This window comes from Coloeus monedula (assembly GCF_965178545.1).
Source record: "Coloeus monedula genome assembly, chromosome: 16".
In the NCBI taxonomy this organism is placed as follows: Eukaryota; Metazoa; Chordata; class Aves; order Passeriformes; family Corvidae; genus Coloeus; species Coloeus monedula.
Window position 1 is genome coordinate 7,126,404 of NC_138796.1, and position 20,153 is coordinate 7,146,556.

Consider the following 20,153-nt stretch of genomic DNA (forward strand, 5'->3'; position numbering starts at 1 on the left):
AGCCCTGTGGGGACAAGGCATCCACAGCTGTGGGGGGTCCCTTGCCCCCCACTTTTGGTGTCAGTCCACCTCCAATCCAGCACACACCAGTATAAATAATCAGCTTTAATTGTCTGTACAAAACTCTCCAGCTATGAAAATACCGTTTAAAAAGGGAAAGGGGGAATGGGGGGAGGCGAGGGGAGGGGTCTATGTACAAGAGGGGGCGAAGCAAGGACAGAGGTGCACCCACCAGCCCCCCAGGAGCCCCGTGCCACCCTGCCATCCCTTCTCGCAAAGCCTGTCCGTGCTCCGGGGTGGTGGCAGCTCTTAACGGGGGGGATCAGTGCTTGGGGGGAGGCGATAGGGTGGGGGACCCCTCTTAGCTACCATGGGCATGGTCGGGGAGGGGGCACTTCACCACTGCCATGGGGCCAAACCTCCTAAACCAAGCCCCAAGCCCAGGGGGTCGTGCAGCAGTGGGACCCACGGGGGGCCGGGCAGAGACCCCAGGAGGGGCCCCCACCGTGTGCACTGAGGGGTACAGGTGGCACCGGGGGATGCAGGTGGCACCGGGGGGGTTCCGGTGGCACCGGGGGCAGCTGCCGCGCGTGCCGGTGCCCTGCAATACTGTGACAGTGTCACTAGAGGTCCCCACGCCCCGTCCCCCACGCGGGCTGGGGACACGGACACGGCCGTGGAGGGGGGGAGCCCACCCAGGGTACCCCACGTGTGGCGTGGGACCTCCACCCCGCGCCCACATCAGGCACCACCCGACCCCTCCGCAACCATCCCTTCCCCTCCAACACCGCTCCCTAACATCATCCTGCAGGGAAACTGAGGCACGGCCTCCTACCGCCCCACATCCCACACCCAAGGGGGTGGCAGGGGGCTGGTGGCCCCTTTCCCACCTATCCCGACGTGACGGTGGTGCCACTGCCCAGCTTGATGATCATCTGCTGGCAGTCGTGCAGCGTCCGGCGGTCGCCCAGCTTGTCCAGCGTGCGGGCAGCCTCGGCCAGCATCCCCACACGCTGCCCCGGGCCTGCCAGGAAGCTGGGCGGGAGGTAGCAGCAGGCCAGCAGCAGCGCCTCGGCATGTTCCCGTGGGGTGGGGTGGCTTTCTGGCTCGCCAGCTGCAGGGGACAGAGCCAAGGTCAGCACCAAGGGTGCCCGTGGACATCACTGAATAAATCTTGGGGGGCTCAGCATGGGGATGGGGTTATTCGCCCACCCTGGAGCTGGTGCCACCACCAAAGGAGGGACTGGGAGCTCACATGTCCCAGGTCTTGGGGTGCTGCAGGTGGGGTGTCCCACCCCATGACCCACCATCTGTGGTGTTGGAGTGCTGCAGGTGGGAAAGGGGTGCCCCACTCCATGTCTCACCCCTTATCACATCATCCACGGTTGCAAGGGTGCTGTGGGTGCAGATGGGGTTTCCCATTCTGTGTCCCACCACTCAAGACTTGTGGGGACTGCTGTAGTGGTGGAGCAGGGTGCCTGCCCTATTTCCCATCCTCCAAGGTGGTTACAAAGGTATCCCACCCCATGTCCCACCACCCAGCGTGCAGGGGTACTGTGGGTGCAGAGCGGTGTGTCCCACCCCTGTCCCAACATATATCCCACCACCCACGGCTGCTGGGGTGCTGTGGGTGAGGAGCAACGTGTCCCACCCCATCTCCTACCCCGTGCCCACCTGTTTTGCTGCCCTGCACCCCTCTCCTCCGCAGGCTGCGGTCCAGCAGCTGGTGGGTGCGTGTGGGGCTGGCCCGGGCCATCAGCCTGGCAGTGGCTTCGTGCAGGAACACCTGGATTGGGGGGGACAGTGAGCACAGGCGAGTGCAGGGCACCAGGGGACCCAGCAGGTGGCAGGTCGGGGGGCTCACCCGGCGCATGGCGGGGCGCAGGGTCTGTGCCAGGCGCCGGAGGCTGCTGAGGTCCTGCTGGAAGCCACGGAGCTCCAGGGCGGATGCCTGGTAGAGGCAGCTGCGCTGCTGGCTGGCCCCCATCTGCTGCTGCCACAGGTTGGTGCGGGTGACCAGGAGCAGGTCACAGAGCAGGAGCTGGACTGCCTGGAAGGACAAGGGGATCGGGGTGAGCAGGGGGTCGGACAGACGGACGGGGGTGCCGAGGAGGTCCCTGCGGGCAGGCGCTGCTGCGCGGGACCCCCGCCGGGCTGCATGGCAGGGGCATTGCACTCCCAGTCTGACACATGCAATGCAACTACAATGCACCCCCGCGAGGGTCGGGGGCACCTCCCGCCACGGCTGGGGGCTCGCGGCTGCTTCGCGCCTCCCCAGCCCAGCTCACCTTGTCGATGGTGCCCTTAGGGGGGCTGCCCAGCTCCAGGCTCTCCCGCAGGCAGCTGCTGGCTTTCTCACAGTGGCTCAGGGTGGCCTGGCTCCCATCCTGTTTGCTCAGCAAGGCGCGGACAGCTCGGAAGGAGTGCAGGGCAGCACGGGCAAGGGGCTTCCTGCAAGGTGGAGGGTACATGGTCACTGCAGACCCCTCACCGGGCATGGCTGTGCCCTTCTTCAACACCCACCAGGTGCTCCAAGTGTGTTCAGAGAGGCCGTGCCAATCCAAGGGGGAGGGGAGGCAGGCAATGAGGTTCCACCCCTGTCCCCAATGTCCCCAGCACTCACTCAGAGCTCTGCAGTGCCCGGGGCATGGTCTCCACCAGCGGGTAGAGGCGCTCAGCCCCCTCCTCATCTCCCTGCAGCCAGTGGATAACGATGCCAATGAAGGATGCCCACCACTTGGACACGGGGTCAGTGCCTGCGGGGTGGGAGGGACACAGGAGCAGGGTGTTCCCACTCCCATGGCCCCCCACATGAAGTGATCCCAATGGGGGATGCGCCAGCCTCACCTGTGACAGCTGCCAAGCCGGAGGTGATGGAGGGTGCGGGGCCAGGTGTGCCACTGACATCTGAGCAGCCATTGAGCAGCTGGAGGTACTCGAGGGCGTCGGAGAACCGCCTGTGGAGAGGGGCTGTGAGGGGGCTGGCTCTGCACCAGGCAGGGGGAGAGGGTGCCCACCCCAGCACTCACCCCTCTCCCTGGGCAGTGGGACGGCCGGGCTCAGGGATGGCCACGCAGCACAGCGCCTTCTCCAGGAGGTGTTCACGGAAGAGCTGGGTCACCTGTGCCAGCGGGTCCACTGGGGCACAGAGGTGGGGTCAGCGGGTACACCACACCCCAAAATGGGCGATGCGGGGGTTTGGGGGCTTGGGATCACCTGGGTTGCCAGCGGAGCTGTAGATGGTCTCCCTGGGGACACCCTTGACCGCCCAGTCCCCATCAACAAAGAAGCGGTGGCCCAAGGGATGGCAGAGCCACTGCATGGCAGGGGGCACGGCCCCACCATGGGACAGGGCCACGCGCCGGGCACTGCAGAGGAAGGGGCGCTGCAGGGAAAGCAGGGGGTCAGGGGGGACCTGAGACCCCAATCCCAGGGGACACAGGGGACGCCCCAGTGCCCCACACTCACCGCCAGGAAGTGGAAGCAGCGGTGCAGGCTGGCCTTGATCCGCAGGGCAGCTGCCACATAGATCTCGGCCAGCGCTGCCACGGAGATGGCGTCACCGGCGCACTCAGCCAGGTTGACGGCACTCAGCGCCAGGTTGATGGCCAGCAGATGCCCTCCAGCCTGCTTCCCTGCGGGAATGGGGGACAGGAGGCTCAGGCATGGGGTCAGGGGGTTGTGAGGACACGTGGGGCACAGGGGTCCCGTCCCTCAGCCCCTGTGGCATGGAGCTGTACCGGCGAGGTGGAGCTGGTGCAGACGGTGATAAGCCATGGCAGCGTCGCGGGCGCTCTGGCGGACATGGGCAGGGGGCGGGGGGTCCGGGCGCAGCCCTCCGGCACGAGCGGCCAGCCAGCGACCCACCCAGAGGCGCTGGAGCAGGTGGCGCAGGAGTGTCCAGAGCAGGCTGCAGGCCAGGTCCCCGTGAGAGGCCGGCAACGGCCGCCCCAGCGCCCCAAGCGCCGTCCGCAGGTGCTGGGCCCCCTGCGCGAAGTCTCCCTGTGCCCCGGAGAGAGAGGGTCAGTGCGGGCAGGGTGAGGGGACAGGGCAGGGGGGGCAGGGGACATCATGCACGGTGGGACATACCCGGTCGAGGTCGAGGTCGGCCTGCCGGCGGTGCCGCCAGAAGAGGATGGAGGGCTCAGAGTGGGGGCGAGTGACGGGCTCCCCGCAGACGAAGAGCCGCACCACCGCGCCCAGCACCAGCGCCACGTTCAGTGCCCAGAAGGCCAGCGTGGGCCACAGCCACTGCGTCCACCCCCATGGCTCCTCTGTGCAGGGATGGGGTCAGCAACACCCTGCCAATGCAGCCCCATGCCCACCCCAGGGTGTCCATCCCAGTGGCTTTCAATATGTGCCCATCCCAGCAGCATTCACCCAATGGCCTCTCCCCCATGCCCACCCCAATCATCTCCCATCTCAGACCCACCCCAAGACACCCTTGCTAATGACCTTCACTCCATGTCCACCATGACCACCTCCACTCTGATGGCCACCACTCTGACACCCTCCATACCAACAGCCTTCACTTCGTGCTGACCCAAACAGCCTCGAACCAGGTAGCTCCTACCATACACCCACTCCAACATCCTGCACCCTGACAACAGCCTCTAGCCCATGGCCACCCTGACAGCCTCCATCCCACACCCATCCCAACAACCTCCATCTCAATGCCCCCCACCCCACACCAGAGCTTACCCAAAGTGCCAGACTCAGCCATGATGCTCCTGCCGGGACCAGCAGTGTCCTGGCTCTCCAGAGGGGCTGGGGAGCCAGAACCCCGGAGGAGGGAGGCCAGGGGGTTGAAGGAGAGGCAAAGGAAGACGAAGGTGCAGAGGGCCATGCGGGAGCGGTCCAGCATTCCCTGGCTGCTGGGCGAGGGTGGAGGGTGCTCCTGCTTCACCTGCATGGGCAGAGCTGCTGTGAGCTCAGGACACAGGCATGGACATGGGGTGGTGAGGCACACACATGGGTTATAGGGCCCGGGATATAGGGCATGGCATATAGGCAATGGGATATAGGGCTTGGGGTACAGGGCATGGTGAATGAGACACAGGCTGGAATACAGGGGCACAGATTTCAGGGTATAGACAGGGGGCACAGAGCACATTTTAGGGTAGAACAAAATTGCCTCCACACCCAGCCCCAAATCATGTGAGGAGCAGCCTCAGAGAACAAGACCAGGGCTCTCAGCTCTTTCTTCATCTGGTACACTTTGCCTTTGGCACCTCCTACATGAAGCAGCAGATCCCCTGTCCCACTCAGGGCAGAGAGATCCCCCCGGGGCCCTCCCTCACCTTGCCATGGTCACAGAGGGGGCTGTCAGGCTCTGAGTCGCTGCTGCTGTTGCTGCTGCCACCACTGAGCGAGAGTGGGCTGCTGTGGGACGGTGAGCCCACGTCTGAGGGCGGCGGCGTCAGCATCTCCATCACCTCTGCCTTCACCACCTCCATGGGGGCCTCCACCTTGGCCCCCCGCCTGCAGTGGGTCCCCAGGGCATTCGCGGGCTCTGCAGGAAGCAGAATAAGCTGATGGCTGCTGGGGGCATGGAGCTGAGCCCCCCCCACCCCAAGAGCTGCCCTTCCACTCACGGTTCTTCTGCATGGCCATCTTCAGGGTGAGGTTCTCCTGCTTCAGCTTCTGGTTGCTCTGCTGCAGGAAGCGGATGTACTCGATGGCCTTCCTCAGGATCGCCGACTTGTTGAGCTGCCAGTGGGCAGGGACGGTTGAGCCCAAATGCTGGGCAAAGCCCCCCCCATTGCCCGGCCCTCCCCCACCACCCCCCACTCTCACCTTGGCCTCAGTGCCCACCACCAGGTCCTTGAGCTCCACGATCTTGTCGTTGATGGAGGAGCGGTAGCGCTTCTCGATGGCGTTGTGGGCTGTGCGCTTCTCGCCCCGGCTCTGCACCAGCGCCGGCTTCCCGCTGGGCGCCAGCCGGTTGATGGGCAGCTTCTCCGCGTCCACCACCAGCGGCACCGTGGCCAGGATGGCCCCTCCGCTCACCAGCGCCTGCGGGGGTGCAGGGTGGGGTCAGTGATGGTCCTGAAGCAGCCCCCCCACCCCGCAGCTTCCAGCAGTGGGACCTACCGGCACCTGGAGCGGGGTGGCAGAGCCACTGGCACTGGTGGCCAGGGAGGCAATGCTGGAAGTCTTGGTGCTGCTGGTGTCTGTCTTGACGGCCGTCAGCAGCAGGGAGTCAGCCTTGATGAAATGGGGCTGCAGGAGAACCTGAGGGGCAGTGGGGGGTCAGAGGAGCTGTGGGGGTCATCGGGACCCCCCACCCCTGGCCCTGGGCTTACCGGCACTGGCTGGATCTGTGGTGAGACAGACTGGGTGGTGGGGGCGGCGGGGGCCAGGAGCTGCTGGGGTGCCACACTCTGCACGGGGCCGGGCAGTGTCACGGGCTGGCTGGGTTGTGGGGTGGGCAGGGGGCTGGGCAGGGTCTGCCCCACACTCCCAGACTGCACAGCTGGGCATGGAGCAGAGGACAGCGTTACAAGAGCCCCTGGCACCAGCCCACCCTGCACAGCCCCATCCTGCAGGGACACGTCCCCCCTCCAGCAAGACCTCCATCCTGGGAGCCCCGATCCCGCCCTGCACCCCCAAATCCTCACCAGGGAAGCTCTGCTGGTTCTGGTAGCCCACCAAGGGCTGGGGAGTGAACGGGCTGGGGGACGCAGGGACGAAGCTGGGGGCCAGCATGACGCCGGGCTGGGGCTGGGGCTGGCTGCTGGGCACCACGGATGGCTCCTCCTTGACACCGAGCGATGGCGCCGGCAGGAGCGGGGCCGGGGGCTGCGGGGCAAAGGCGGCCACCCCGGGAGACCCCACGTAGGCGCTGCCGCTGGGGGCGGCGGGGGGCGGCTTGCTGGGACCCAGGAAAGTGTTGAGGGTGCCCGGCGTGGAGGGGAGCCCCGAGGGCACGGCGCTGTCCGGGGCAGTGAACGGTGAGTCAAATAGCCCCGAGAAGTCACTGTCCGGCGTGTTGATCAGCTGCAGCATGTCTGTAAAACACACCCCCCGAGCCGTCAGCTGCTGCTCCGCACCTCCCAAGGTGGGCCTGGGCTGGCTCTGTGCTGCCCTCCCCACAGTGTAATATTTTGGGGGCAGATCCCCATAATCCAGGGGCAAAATTCCCCAAGAGCCCATGAAGCTGCTGTGCCCCGTTTCTCTCAGCCTCGCAGCCATCCTGCCAGTGGGGAAACTGAGGCACAGCGCTCAAAACGGGAGTGTCGGGGCTTGGCCAACAGCAATCTGTGGTTTTCAGCCTGGTCTGGGAATGGCAGGGCACATCTCAGCCTGTCTCTGATGTTGAGGGGGGTTTGTGCCAGCTCATTCATTCATTTACTCTGTACTGGGAACCCGACAATCCCCAAATCAGCCCCTGTATCAAGGGGAGGGGGTGCTCGTACTGCGACAGTGGGGTGGCACCCCCGGGACGTGCCAGACCCCAGTGGCAGGTCTGTTTGATCAAAACAGCCTTCAGGGGGGCAGCTGGGCAAGCACAGGGCTAAAACAGCCTGAGAGTGGGTCTATCCCACTCAATGGGACCTGAGTGCCCTGGGGTGCCCCCACAGACACATCAGGGTCTCTCCACTGAGGTGTTCTGGGATGCTCCCCCCATGCAGGGAATGCCCCCATCCCAGTACCCCCAGGTTCATCCCACCGGGGACACACAGACCCCAGGATACCCCGCACTCCGGTACCCCCAAGCGCACCCCCCTGCACGCACAGACCCCGGGATACCCCCAGGGCACCCCCCACGCACACACTCCCGGGATGTCCCCACCGAGCCACACAGCCCCCGGACACCGCCTGCCCCATGGGGTGCAGCACTCCCAGAGGGACCAGGACGGTGACCCCGCCAGACGAGGAGGAGGCGGCTGGCGAGGCGGGGGTACCTTTAAAGGCGCACTCCCCGCAGCTGGGAGTGGAGGGTCCCCAGGAGGAGGCTGCAGCCCCCGCTCAGCCCCGTGCCGGGCAGCGAAGAGGCCCCGGGATATTTTAAAGCCATGTTCTCGCCTCCTCCCCGGGGCCCTCCCCGCGCTGCCCGCGCCAGGGCTGGAGCGCGGCCGGCGATGGGGTGATGCGACTCCGCCAATCGCCGCCTGCGCGCCCGCCGGCCGCCCCCGGACAGCCCCCGGCGCCCAAGGTGAGCCCGGCACCGGGTTACTCGCGGGCACCCACCGCAACCCGCCCGCGGTTACTCGGGGTCACACCCCGTTAACCCCTTTGCCCGCGCCCCATCGCCCCCGGGGCCCCCCAGCCCCGTGTGACCCCTCTCACTCATTGCCCAGGAGTCCCCCCGCAACGATCGGGGTCTGCACACAGCTCTGTTACACCCAAAAAAACATTCAGCCTCCGGCATCCTGCCCTGTGCAGGTGGGTGTCCTCCCAGCCCCCTCCCTTCCACTCAAGAGACACACACACACACACACCACACCCCCCAAGGCTCGCTCGTGATCCAGAGCAAAGTCTAGGGTTGCAGAGAGGGGGTGCTCCCTCCCGTACCCCCCCCCTCGCTTCCTGTTGCCCAGACTGGGGGTGGGCACGGCTGTCCCACCCTCTTGGCACCTTCCAGGTGTTCCTATCCTGTGGCACTCGCTGCCACCCATGCCATCAGCAGGACATGGGCACCCACCAGTGCCACCTCCACCCCCACTGTGGGACCCTGTGGGGCAGAGACACACGTCTGTGGGTCCTGGCAGGTCCCAGTAGGCTCAGGGCAGCCACATCCCTGGGCACACTTCCCACATCACCCTAGGGTTGGCACAGGCATGAGGGACAACCCGTGGCCAACTGGGGACCAGTGACAAACCCACTTTGGGGAACTGTGGGGTACGAGGTGGCCTGGCTGGCTGTGATACAAAAGGAGCATGGCAAAACCCCACAGTGGGAAAACCTCATCCCATACGGCACCACTCAGCCCTGGCACAGCTCCTGCTTCCCTGCCCACGCCAAAACCTTGCCAAGAAAAGCAGGTGGCACCTGGATCTGCTTTGATCCACCCCAATCACCACTGGGATGAACCTGCAGACCTGGGATGCCATCTCCACCCCAGATCTCAGAGGAGAGACCACCACGGACCACACAATGGGGCAGCTGTTGGAAGGTTCAAGTCCTGCTCCCACCTTGCCGCGTGTTCCACCGGCTGTGCCGGATGGCGTGGACCAGCAGAGCTGGTGGAGCATGTGGCAAGGCGGGTGCGGGGCTTGCCGAGGGCTGGGATCCCCAATTTTTTGGAATCTCCATTTTTTTGGGATCCCCAATTTTTTGCTTCCCCAGTTTTGATTCCCCAATTTTGTGGAAACGCTGAACTCGGTGCACGTGGTGCTCTGGTGGTGGGAAGTGGGTCCCCTTGAGGAATGTGTCCCTTTGGGGAGTGGGTTCCCTCCGGGAATGGATTCCCTTGAAGCATTCCCATCCCAGGGACCCCCAGACCGGTGGGGAGGTGGGTGTTAGCGGGAGGCAGCCCCGGGGCTGGAGCAGAGCCGCCCCATCTCACCACATGCCGGTTGCATGGGTTGGGAGAACCCAGGCGTCCTGGAGGGAATGACCGAGAGTAACCCCGCCGGTGACGTCACGGAGGGGCGGGGCTACCGGCGACACGATGCTGTGACCGGGAACGGGGGGGGATCGTCGGGGCTGTCCCGGTATCGGCACCTCCAGCCTGGGGGTCCCGGTGTCCTGTGTTCCCCCACTCCGAGCCCCCCGCCATGGACCGGCCCCCGGTAACGGAGCCAGCGCGGTTCTGCACCGACTCCGCGCTCCAGCAGCCCCGTGTCCCCCTCCCCACGCCGGGCCCGGCACCAAGCCCGGTCCGCCGGCCAGCACCGAGTCCTGGTTGTGCACCGATCCCACTGCCCCGGCCATGTCCCGGTACCAAGTTCCCTGACCGTGCACCGAGCCTGGACTCCCCGGCCACGGCCATGCACCGAGCGCGCCCGCCCATTCACCGAGCCCCGGTTATACCCCCAGCCCGGTCCCGACCACGCACCGAGATGCGGTTATGTCCCCAGCCCGGTCCTGACCGTGCACCGAGCCTGGTTACACCCCTACCCCGGTCCCGGTTGTGCCCCAAGTCCCGGTCATACCCCCAGCCATGTCCCGACCACGCACCAAGACCCGGTACCGCACCGTGCCCAGCCCCCGGCCATGCACCGAGCCTGGTTTTCCCACAGCCCGGTCCCGGTCATGTACCGAGCCCCAGGACTGCACCGAGCCCAGAGCCCGCCGTGCACCGAGCCCCGGTTACTCCCCCAGCCCTGTTCCGGCCATGCCCCAAGCCCCGGCCATGCCCCATCCCGTCCCCGCCGGGACCCACCGTCGATGTCGCTGAGCAAGGCCGTGTCGATGTCGCTGGCCCCGGAGAGGCCGAGGGACGGTGCCAGCCCCTCCAGGGCCGCGTCGTCGAAGGAGAGAGAGCTCATTCCGGCGGCTCTGGTGGCTCCCGGTGGCTCTCGGTGGCTCCGGTGGCTCGGGCGGCTCTAGGGGCGACGGGACCGCCTGCCCGCCATGGCCGCGCTGGCCCGGGCACAGGCACCACGGGGACGAGCCGCCAAGTTGCTCCCGCGAACCGTGCCCAGAGCTGCCACCGGGAGAGGAGGGCGGGGGGGGATGGATGGAGGCGGGTCCGCCGCCGCGTCCCGCCCCGCCCCGCCTCCCCGCCCCGCCCCGCCGCGCCGGGACCCCGGCGGCACCGGGCAGGGACCCCGCGGCACCGGGCGGGGACCCCGCGGCACCGGGCGGGGAGCTGGTGCACCAGGAGCTGAGCAGGGAGTAGAGCAGACTGCAACCCCTGAGCAGGACACCGTCCTCTGGGGATGTCACCGACCCCTGGGGATGTAACCGACCCCTGGGGATGTCACCGACCCCTGGGGATGGGCACCGAGCCCTGGGAACAGACACTGAGCCCGGGAAAAGTCATCGATCTCTTCGCGTGTCACTGAGCCCTGGGGACATCATTCACTCCTGGGGACAGGCACCCACCCCTGGGGACAGGCACCAAATCCCTGGGCTGGGCTCTAAGCACCTGGGCCGGGCATTGACCCCCTCAGTCCCAGACAGGGCACACAGGCAGCAGGTGGGAGGGCCAGCATGGGCAGGAGGTGGTGGCCGTGGCTGCAGAAGCCTCTGCACCTCGTGGAGGCCACGTGCTGGGCGCGAGGTTGGGCCACTGAACCAGCCCTCTCAAGGGCCCTATGCCTTCCATGTCCCAGCTCCAGGGCTAAGAGCACGTCCCACCTGTGCTTCCCACCCATGGCATGGCCCACGGTGGGAGAAGCTCTCACCCCTCTGGTTAGGGACACACCAATGCTGCCTTGTGAGCCTCAGCTGAGCCCATGCACCCTCCTGAGGGTTGTGGGATCCAGGAAAAACGCTGGTGCCATTGGGATCAGTGCTGTGGCTGCTGCCCAAGTGTGGTGGGTCTCAGTGTGGGAGCCTCATGCCAGGACAATGCCATGCCCTGTGCCCTGCAGAGCTCCATGGTCTGTCCTGCTGCTGGGATTCATTTAGGACAAGAAAATGTGCTGCAGTATCAGCTCTCTGGAAGTTTGCCCTCTCCTCTTCTGTGTCACCAAGCACAATCTGAGGCTACCTGGGAATTCATTAAACCTGGCTGCACCTTAGAAACTTCCCTTCAGCCTTACTGGCTCCCACGTGGCAGCACAGCAGGCACCCCTCTGCAGTGTGTGGCACGGAGCACCCCAGGGCTCATTGGGGACCACAATGAGCACCCTGTGTGTGCACGTGGTGGCAGCAGAGCTGGGGGTGCAGAGCCCTGCTGGTCCCCTCTGCACCCTCACCCCCACTCCAGCCTCCTCAATCCGGGGACATTGGCCTGTGCCCGAGCTGGGGACAAGCCCAGGGAATCCTGGCTCAGCTCTGCGCCAGCAGCTGGGGCAGCGTCACCCACACATGGGGCACCATCAGCCGCGTGGACATCCCTCACCCACAGCAAACATCACTGAGGGAAAACCCTCGGGAGATCCATGGGACATGAAGGGGACAATGTGCTTCCCCCCCATTTTTATTGGAGTCACTGGGGAGAAGCCAGGCTCTGTGGTGGTGCGGTTTCCCTTTCCCTGGTGCAGTCCATGTGCTGCAGGAGGAGAGGGCAGGTTTCCAGGGCTGGGGAGATGGATGTGATGTGGCCCCCAAGGATTTAGAGCAGCCTCGTGCAAGCATGGGGGTCACAGACCTTTAATAACCCCTGCAAGATCCGGGGCACAGCTCTCCCTGAGGGATATAGAGGGACAAAACCACATAAACACAGAGGGGGAAAATCACATACAAACACGGAGGGGGGAAATAATACATGCAAACACAGCTTAATCTTTGCACGAGCTGTGTGCAAAGCTGGATTTTGCCAGGGGCCTTCCCCGATCCCGATCCACAGGGTCCGAGGACGCCGGGAGCCCACACGTGGTGCTTCCCCTGCTCCGGGGTCGGGGGGACACCCCAGCAAACAGCAGCATCCTCCGTGCACTGGGGAAGGACGAAGCAGCGCGGAGACTCCGTGGGCCGGGTTTGGGGGCGATGGATTCCACGAGGGGTGGGGCTCCTCGGGGTGCGCTGGGTTGCGGAGTAGGGAAAACCCCGCCCGTAGGACCAGGGCCACGCAGCCAATAAGCGCGGCGGCCCTGAGTGGAGTGATTCTACATCACGGCTCGGGGCCCGCGATTACATCATGTCAGTCCTGCGGGGATGGCGGACGGGCCACGTGGTCGCTCCGGAGTCGCTGAGACGTTTTCCTGAGCGCAGGCTGGGAGGAAACCGCAGGATGAGACAGAAAACAAACCGGCCCCGGGATGGCTGGGCTCTGGCCGCCGAGCCGGCCGGGCGGGCTGGTGCGGCTCCGCGGGGCTCAGGCGCTGGAGCATCTCCCCGAGCGGCACCGGAGGCAGCCGCAGCTCCGGGACGTGCTGTGCCTGAACGGAGCATTCCTCATCTTGCTGCCCCCTCGCTCAGCCAGCTGGGCTCTCCCAAACTTAGACCCCGGGTGTTTCCTACCTGCCAGCACACCTTAGCCCTGCGCTGGAAGCAGCGTGCCATGCTTCGTGCCCAGCCTTTGGCATCCTGCCTGCCCCGGAGGTTGTTTTGCTCTGGCAGAGCGCGGCGTTAATCATTAATTTGTGTCGCAAACAGATTCAAAAACCTCTTCTCTCCTTCACTGCCTGTAACTCGGCTTTGCCAACTATCCCTTCCTGAGCCACAGCTTGGGGAGACGCAGACAGGTTTGGTGGCACTCCAGTGCAGCCCCTGGTCCGGGTTTATTTACCCTCAGGTGAAATGGGAAAAGGTAAATGCCCCTGTGGTCATTTCCCATTTGCTGCCCATTCCAGAAAGCAGTGACACACGGCCTGCCCGAGGCTCTGCCCATATGGGGCTCCGTGTCATGCTCTGTGCCTGGGCTTGGCAGCCCACGGTGGAGGGCAGTGATGTGTGGAAGCCCCCAGCCCATGCTGGGAGTTTGCACGGTTGCTGTGGGAGCAGGCTTGGAGAAGAGAAGACCAGCAGGGTTCACAAATCTGGGGAAGCCATGCTCAGTTTGGGAAGTTGGATCACCAGCAGCTGGAGAGGCACAAATGGGAAAAACAAGTCCCTATATGCTTGTCCTGCTATTACACTCTCCCCTTTGCACTCACTGTGGCCCCTGTTGGAGGCAGAATTTGGGGTTAGAGGGATCTTTCCCTCATGAGTGTAACCGTGAGGCTGCGGAGGACAATGCGGTGAAGCTCCTGGAAGGAGCAGCCCCCTGCTCCAGCAGCCCCTTGCTCCCACAGCCCCCACTCCCACAGTCCGTTACCACAGACCTCTGGCACAGCGCTGGACATTTCTGATCCAGTGCTTTTTGTGTGATTCTGCCCTGTCAGGGTCGCAGCAGCTCCACACCTTTCCCAGCAGAACAGATCCAGGCCAGGAACCTCCCTGAATGTATCTGACATCGAGCCAGGCACATGATCAGCACGGGGTAAACAAGCTGGGGCAGGGCTGTTTAATGCTAGTATGTGGCTACAGGGAGGGGAACCCATCTTTCCAGCTATTCCACACCCCCCTTCCCCAGCTTTAAACCATCAGCATGGCTCTCCATGGGCAGGATGGAGGGCACCATTCTGCCAAATAAGTTCAGTTTGGCCAGTGCCACTTCTCCGGGGTTCCTAAGCTGGTGCTCTTCCTTCTCTGCCCATCAAACCCACCATCATAATGGGGATGTTGGAACAAATTCCTGGCTGATGAGTCAGGAAAGTGGCCCTTGGATGGGCTGGGAACATCACCCACCACTTTCTAGGTCACCAGGGTGGTGATCCACAGTTGCCCTCCAAGAACTATCATTTAAGCCCTGCCAGGTGGGCAGGTGTCTCACCGAGCACCCAGGTTGTCACCCGTGTGTCTGCCTGATGTCAGTGTCAAAAGAGGTGCCAAAATTTAATGGGACACGAATTTAGCAGCATGGGCAACACAGCACCGAGCACAGCACAAACCACGCAAAGACACAACGAGAAACTGCTGGGGACAAGCCTTCTCCCAGAGGGAATTCCCAGGTTCTGTCACCCAGAGGACACCAGGGACTCCAAATTTTGTCATCTGTTGGGCACCCAAGGGCCACACGTGTCCCCCGTGCTCACTCATTCCCTGTGCTCAGGCCAGGCAGTCGAGCCAAGCGAGTCCCCAGCTGAGAGAGAGACGATAGCACTCCCAGCTCACACTAATAGTGTATTTATTGGAATATCTCACATGCAGGAACCAAGGAGATGATTTCTGGAGCAAGTTAAACAATGGCAGATTAATACAGTTGTCTTGTCCTTAACGGAAACACTTTCTACTTGAATACAGTGATGTTTTAGTGTTGGGTTTCTCTGCTTTTCGTGTATTTTGTTTCTCTTTACATAGTCGATCTCTTTAAACAGTTATGTCCCTTTTCTCCCCCTACCCCATTCCCAAACAAAAAAATATCCAGTATCTTCAGTAAATAAATATTATCCACCTTTATCTGGAAAGCCTACAGCTGTAATATACAGAGAAGCTATTACACAGGTTACGTTTGTAGGGTTAACAACAGCTCATGGGAACATGTAGGGAATGAGGAGCTCATACTCATAAAAACACGGAGCAGGGTGGGAATTTCAGAGTAGTGGGTTTGTCACGGGCTAAAGAGAACCAGCACCAGAGCTCGGCATTGCCCAAGGCCAGCTGGCTCTTGGTGATACACAGCCTCACCTCTCTCCAGGTGAGGTGTGGGGAACCTGGGGCTGGAGCAGGCAGGCACAGCCTGCTCCAGAAGCTGCGGTTTGGGGTGGACGGGTGGAAGGTGCTGTGTGGGCACCTCGTCTCCACAGCCCATAGCAGCAGAAGGGTTACCTCCAACACAGCTCTAAATCCACTCACTGCTTCATTATTTCCATAAAAATAACTGTTCCGAGCTGTGTTTTTCCAGGGGAGGCTCCACAAGGCTTGTGGTCAGCCCTGAGGAGGTAAACAATGACGGAGCTGGATGGGGATGGACGGGGATGGAGATAGCACAAGCAGTTCCCACTCCAGGGCTCCCAGCAGCTGCAGGAGACTCAACAACTCATTGGATGAAACAGAGTGTTGGAAACCCATCTTGTTTGCTCTCCTGGGCTGCACATCCTGTCCCTGTAGGTGACATCAGGAGAGCAGGGAACAGAGGAGCAGGGACAGGCTGTGCTGGTCAGGCTGCGGAGCTCCTGCACAGAGGGACCATCACCCCTGCCCTGGGCCTGAAACCACAGCCCGGATCTGTTCTTCCACCACTGGAGGGAAACATCTCGCCACCACAGCCAGCTCCCAGTCCTCCATTTCAAAGTGGAAATAGCCAATCAAAAAATGCTGAATGAAGTCAAACAAACAGAAGCTCACTAAAAATCCTTCAGCTTAGAGGTGGAAGACCAGCCCTGGGGATGGCAGAGCTGGGTTGATCAGCACATCCCAGAGATGGAGGCTGTGATAATCAGAAGGGAAAAGGTATGTTGGAGGCTACGTGAGGGTCCCAGTATGGACCAGTCTCAGCATTTACGCTGTTCCCTTTAAGAGACACCGTGCTACGTTTCTATGAGCAGTTCTCCTATGAGCCTTGCCTACATCCTAAACACCCTAAATGTCTGTACAGCACATTTTTATCTATTACACCTGCTGAAGATGCAGCTGAAATCCACACACGACAATTAAAAAAAACAGAACCCAAAGGATATATTTAAATAGAAACCATTGAATCCTTACATCTCAGCACATGAAGAGTTAACAGAAGAGGTTAAAAAAACACACTGGAAAGAAAATATATAGACAAAATAAATATTTTAACCTAGAATAGGGAACGATTAGAACTTACAAAGGACCCCAAGAATAATTTAGTGTCATTGAGTGTCAAGCTGTGATTCCTAATATGCCTAGAAAGCACTGGGATGTTATTTCTTATGGAAAGTGGATCAGGCTGCAGCTCCATCCCTGTTCTTGCAAGCGTTGGAGCCACGCGAGTCCTCTGCCCACTTGCACAGAGGAAGCACTTAAGAGTGAAAGTGGAGGAAGGATAAACCAAGAAGTTGGTCTCCTGAAGTGAAAAACCCCTTCCCTTTCCCTCAAACAGTTCCCACCACTCCGGTTTTCTGCAGACCACAAGAGGACAGGGAAGATGAGAGATCCTGATACAGGACATTTGGGAAGCTCTAGTGTAGCTCTTGTATTTGTTAAAGAAGGTTTGGGCTAAACCACCTGTTCTGCCACACACTCTGTTCCTTTTGGTGCTTCCAGCCCCGAGAGCCAAGTGTGGTGGATTTGGGCTCCAGATCCATCCCAGGTCCTTCCAAAAGTACGTTTCCTCCCAAGGAAGGCATCTCCTGGGAGCTGCCCTACTTCCAGCAAAGCCACCACTTCTCCCGGTGCCACCTGCCACCCCCTGCAAGCAGTGCCATGGCTTTCCAGAGGATAATGTAGAGTGTCAGCAGGGACCATGGGTTGCCTGGGGCTGCACACACCAAAAGAGCCCCTTGAGCTCTGCCAATACACACTCTTTCTTTTCTCCCAGCTCCAGCCTTCTCATGCCATCTCTTCTCCTCCCAGCTGAAGAGAGCAATCACTGACAGACAGCTCTGCAGAATCTTCCTTAAAGAGAACAGATTCTACCTAAAGCAACTCCTTGGAGGTCCTAGGACAGGTTTAGTGTGACAGAAATAAGCATTAAAAGCACACTCCCCCAGCACCTTTTGGCTGAGGGGTGGGGGATGAAGGGCCAGCACAGCTGCAGCAGTGGGACGCTGTGAGGGCTCGGTGACAGTGACATCCGTGCCAATCTGCACCATCTGACAGCGTCCCCATGCCTGAGCAATGCGATTATCTCCTCCAGCTTGGCAGGGAAGCTGGATTAACATGCTTAGAATCACCTGATGTGGCCATTTACAGGGTCAATGTGTTTCAAGGATTTAGAAGAGAAAATACACACTTAAAACACCCACAGAGCTTTCTGCCTTGACAGGAATACCAGCAATTCATTCTGTGCTGGTGAGACTGCTCAGGCGATCACCAGATGCCGTCTGAAATCAAATCAGTGTTGCCACAGAAGTTTCCTCAGGTTTCAGGGAGCTGGTGGCCACATGTGATGTGTTGCAGCAAGCTGGCAGTGCCAATCCCTGAGCATTAGGCTCATCTTATGTTGAGCAGTGAGGGCAGAGGGTGAGAGCAGGAGTGTGCAATGCAGCCAAGGCAGACTGTCCTGGCAGGTACCATTAGCCACAGAGAAGATGGAATGGGAAAAAGCCTCTGCAGACCCACACAGAAGGGCTTCAACTGGACAGAGGGCCAGCAAGTGGGGAGAAAAGCTTGATCCCCAAGTTATCTCCATCCTTAACATGGTTTTCCCTGTCCACTTGTAAACTGTGCTACACAGAGCAGTGATGAGGTGTCACATCAGTGCAGAGGGGTGGCAGGACAGCCTTGCCTGGGCCCAGCTACATATGGAGGGATCCTGGAAGAGGCTGCAGGCAGGGCAGGACAGAGGAGATGATGAGCAGGGAGGGCACAGAGTGAAACCTGACCTGGGACAGCCTGGAAATCCTGCACCAAACGTTTCCCTTCAAAGATTAATGTGTCCGCTGTCAAAGTCCATCAGTGGTGCAATCAGGCATTGGGTAATAGGCTTTGTGTGTCACAATGTCCCAAAGGGGGTGGTCCTCAGAGAGTATGGTATGGGCTGATAAAATGCTGTGCTCAGATAAAAGCTTCTATCACTTGGCCTAGAACAACTTTCAAGAGAGCTTGACACATATCAGCATCCTGGGAAGCTCAGACATGTCAGGTCAGAAGGAGATTGCCTAAGCCAAGGAACACCCTGAGGAAGAGGGGCTGGAGCCTGCTGCCTGCACGGGCATTTAGCTGATAAAGTGCCTCTCTGTCAGGATGGGAGATTCTCCTGCCATGCACTGCTCAGTTCTCTCTTTGATCCTGCCATCCTGTGCCACTGGCTTCCTCCCAAGGAACACGCTGGGGGATGTGGCGATGGCTGGAGCTGCCTGCTCCAGCTCCGCCTGTCAGCCCAGCAAGGCAGGCACACATGCTGGAATCCCTTCTGGCAGCCCCAGAGGAGCAGGAATCCTGGCCATGCCTTTGGCAAGCAAGGGAATATGCTTGTCTGCACAGAGACTGCAGCCCCATAGGAGCCGGGAGTTAATGAAGGGCAGAGGGATCAAAGGACGTTCCAAAAATTACAAATAGCACGGTCACAATCACTTCAACACTTTCTTCAGCCTAAAACTAGAAGGAAATGAGGAGTTTCACCTCCAGCACAGGCTGGCACGGCTAATCCCTCCATGGTAACCATCTCCCTCAGTGTTCCATACAAACCTCTGAGGTTTGCCTCTTTTCCTCATCCCTACCCCCAAGAACCAGCATGTCTATTCTACCAGGCATTGCAGGGAATCCAGGAACCTCAGCTCACACCCAATCCATGAGCAAGTCCCATCCATCTGCATGGATGTTTACACCAAGTGCAGAGCTCTACAGTCGCTGAAGAAGGAATCTAGTAAGGAGAAAATAACCAAGCTAGTTTAAAAGGCAAACACACCAGGGAAATTCCTGTGTGACAATGGTCTCTCAAAGAGCGAGGTGCTTCCTGTGCCATCGTTAAAGCATCCATTTAGCCCAGCATTTTCCATCCTTATCAACTGCCAGAGCTACTGGACATGGCCAACAGACTGCTTCAAATTAGAGCAAGCCCAGATAAAACACAAGGCAAAAAATACCCTGTGAGATTTAGAAATGAAACGCCACAGAAAGTGGGGAAAAGCGACCACCATATGGTACCAGGAGATGTGTGAGTGGGAGAGTAAAGGATTTTAACTTGTGAAGCACATGTTGAAAGGGGAACAGTTGTTCCTTGCTGTCGAATCCAACACGAAAGCCAATACATTAACATTTTATCTAAAAATAAAGACACACTCCTCCTGAACATTCCAGCTCAGTCAATTACATGCTGACTGACAGAGCCGTCTACTTGGCAGGACCTGCCTACAGAAGAGGATGATCCCTACATAAATTGAAGGGCAAGGCTGCTCTCTCCCCCCTGGGCTTTTGTTTCAGCCCAGTGTGACGTACTCGTGCATTCTGAAGGGGTTTTCAGCATCAAGAGCTGGTTTTGTGCAGCTGGGACAGGAAGGAGGGGATTAAGCAAGTGCTGGAGAATCGTGGTCTGGCAGGAATAGCGTTGGATTTAAATAGAAAGAGTCAGCTTGTGGGGGTGGATCGTTTGGGGAGGGAGGGAGGGAGAAGCAAACTATGGAATGGGGGGGATGGGGGTCGTTGTTAGCCAAGGACTGTGGAGGACAAAGTGGCCGTACGGAGATATTCTCTGGCGGAGCACAGGGGTGGGAGGGTGGCTCCGTGCCATCTTCACAGTGCAAAGAGGGCGTCCTCCGAGCGCTCCTGCTTTTTCCTGCTGGAAGGATTTGTTGGAGGGGTGGGGGCTTCCAGGGGAGGGGATGGCAGATTGGGAACCATCTCCGCCGCTTTGGCTCGCTCTTCTAAAAATTTGTCAAACTCTGCAACGCAAAAACAGAAGGAAGACAGGTGAGAATTGGGGCCATGGGTTTGGCCCCAGGGACAGAGGTTGGCAGGGGTGGAAATTCCAGGGCCTGGCA

The 20,153-nt window shown here is 60.6% G+C and overlaps 2 protein-coding genes across 3 annotated transcripts in view; both read right to left on the bottom strand.

Moving 5' to 3' along the window:
• Positions 1-90: 90 nt before the first annotated feature.
• On the bottom strand, positions 91-10,588 carry SREBF1 (sterol regulatory element binding transcription factor 1). The gene is made up of 19 exons (XM_082292338.1): positions 10,331-10,588; positions 6,621-7,010; positions 6,306-6,475; positions 6,094-6,234; positions 5,797-6,015; positions 5,595-5,709; positions 5,301-5,512; positions 4,702-4,906; positions 4,090-4,274; positions 3,741-4,002; positions 3,469-3,635; positions 3,217-3,385; positions 3,030-3,138; positions 2,848-2,957; positions 2,624-2,756; positions 2,289-2,451; positions 1,865-2,050; positions 1,675-1,786; positions 91-1,114 (listed from the first exon to the last, which is right to left on the bottom strand). Exons 1-19 carry the CDS (start codon positions 10,434-10,436, stop codon positions 891-893), a joined length of 3,378 nt encoding a protein of 1,125 aa, XP_082148464.1. The 5' UTR covers positions 10,437-10,588; the 3' UTR covers positions 91-890.
• A 4,239-nt stretch (positions 10,589-14,827) lies between these two features.
• The window catches only part of TOM1L2 (target of myb1 like 2 membrane trafficking protein), a 57,114-nt gene continuing 51,788 nt past the window's right edge, over positions 14,828-20,153 (bottom strand). For both annotated transcript variants that reach the window (XM_082292329.1, XM_082292328.1), the window contains one exon: positions 14,828-20,054. In XM_082292329.1, the coding sequence (XP_082148455.1) occupies positions 19,906-20,054 (149 nt within the window). In that variant the 3' untranslated portion in view covers positions 14,828-19,905. The remainder of the gene's footprint in view (positions 20,055-20,153) is intronic.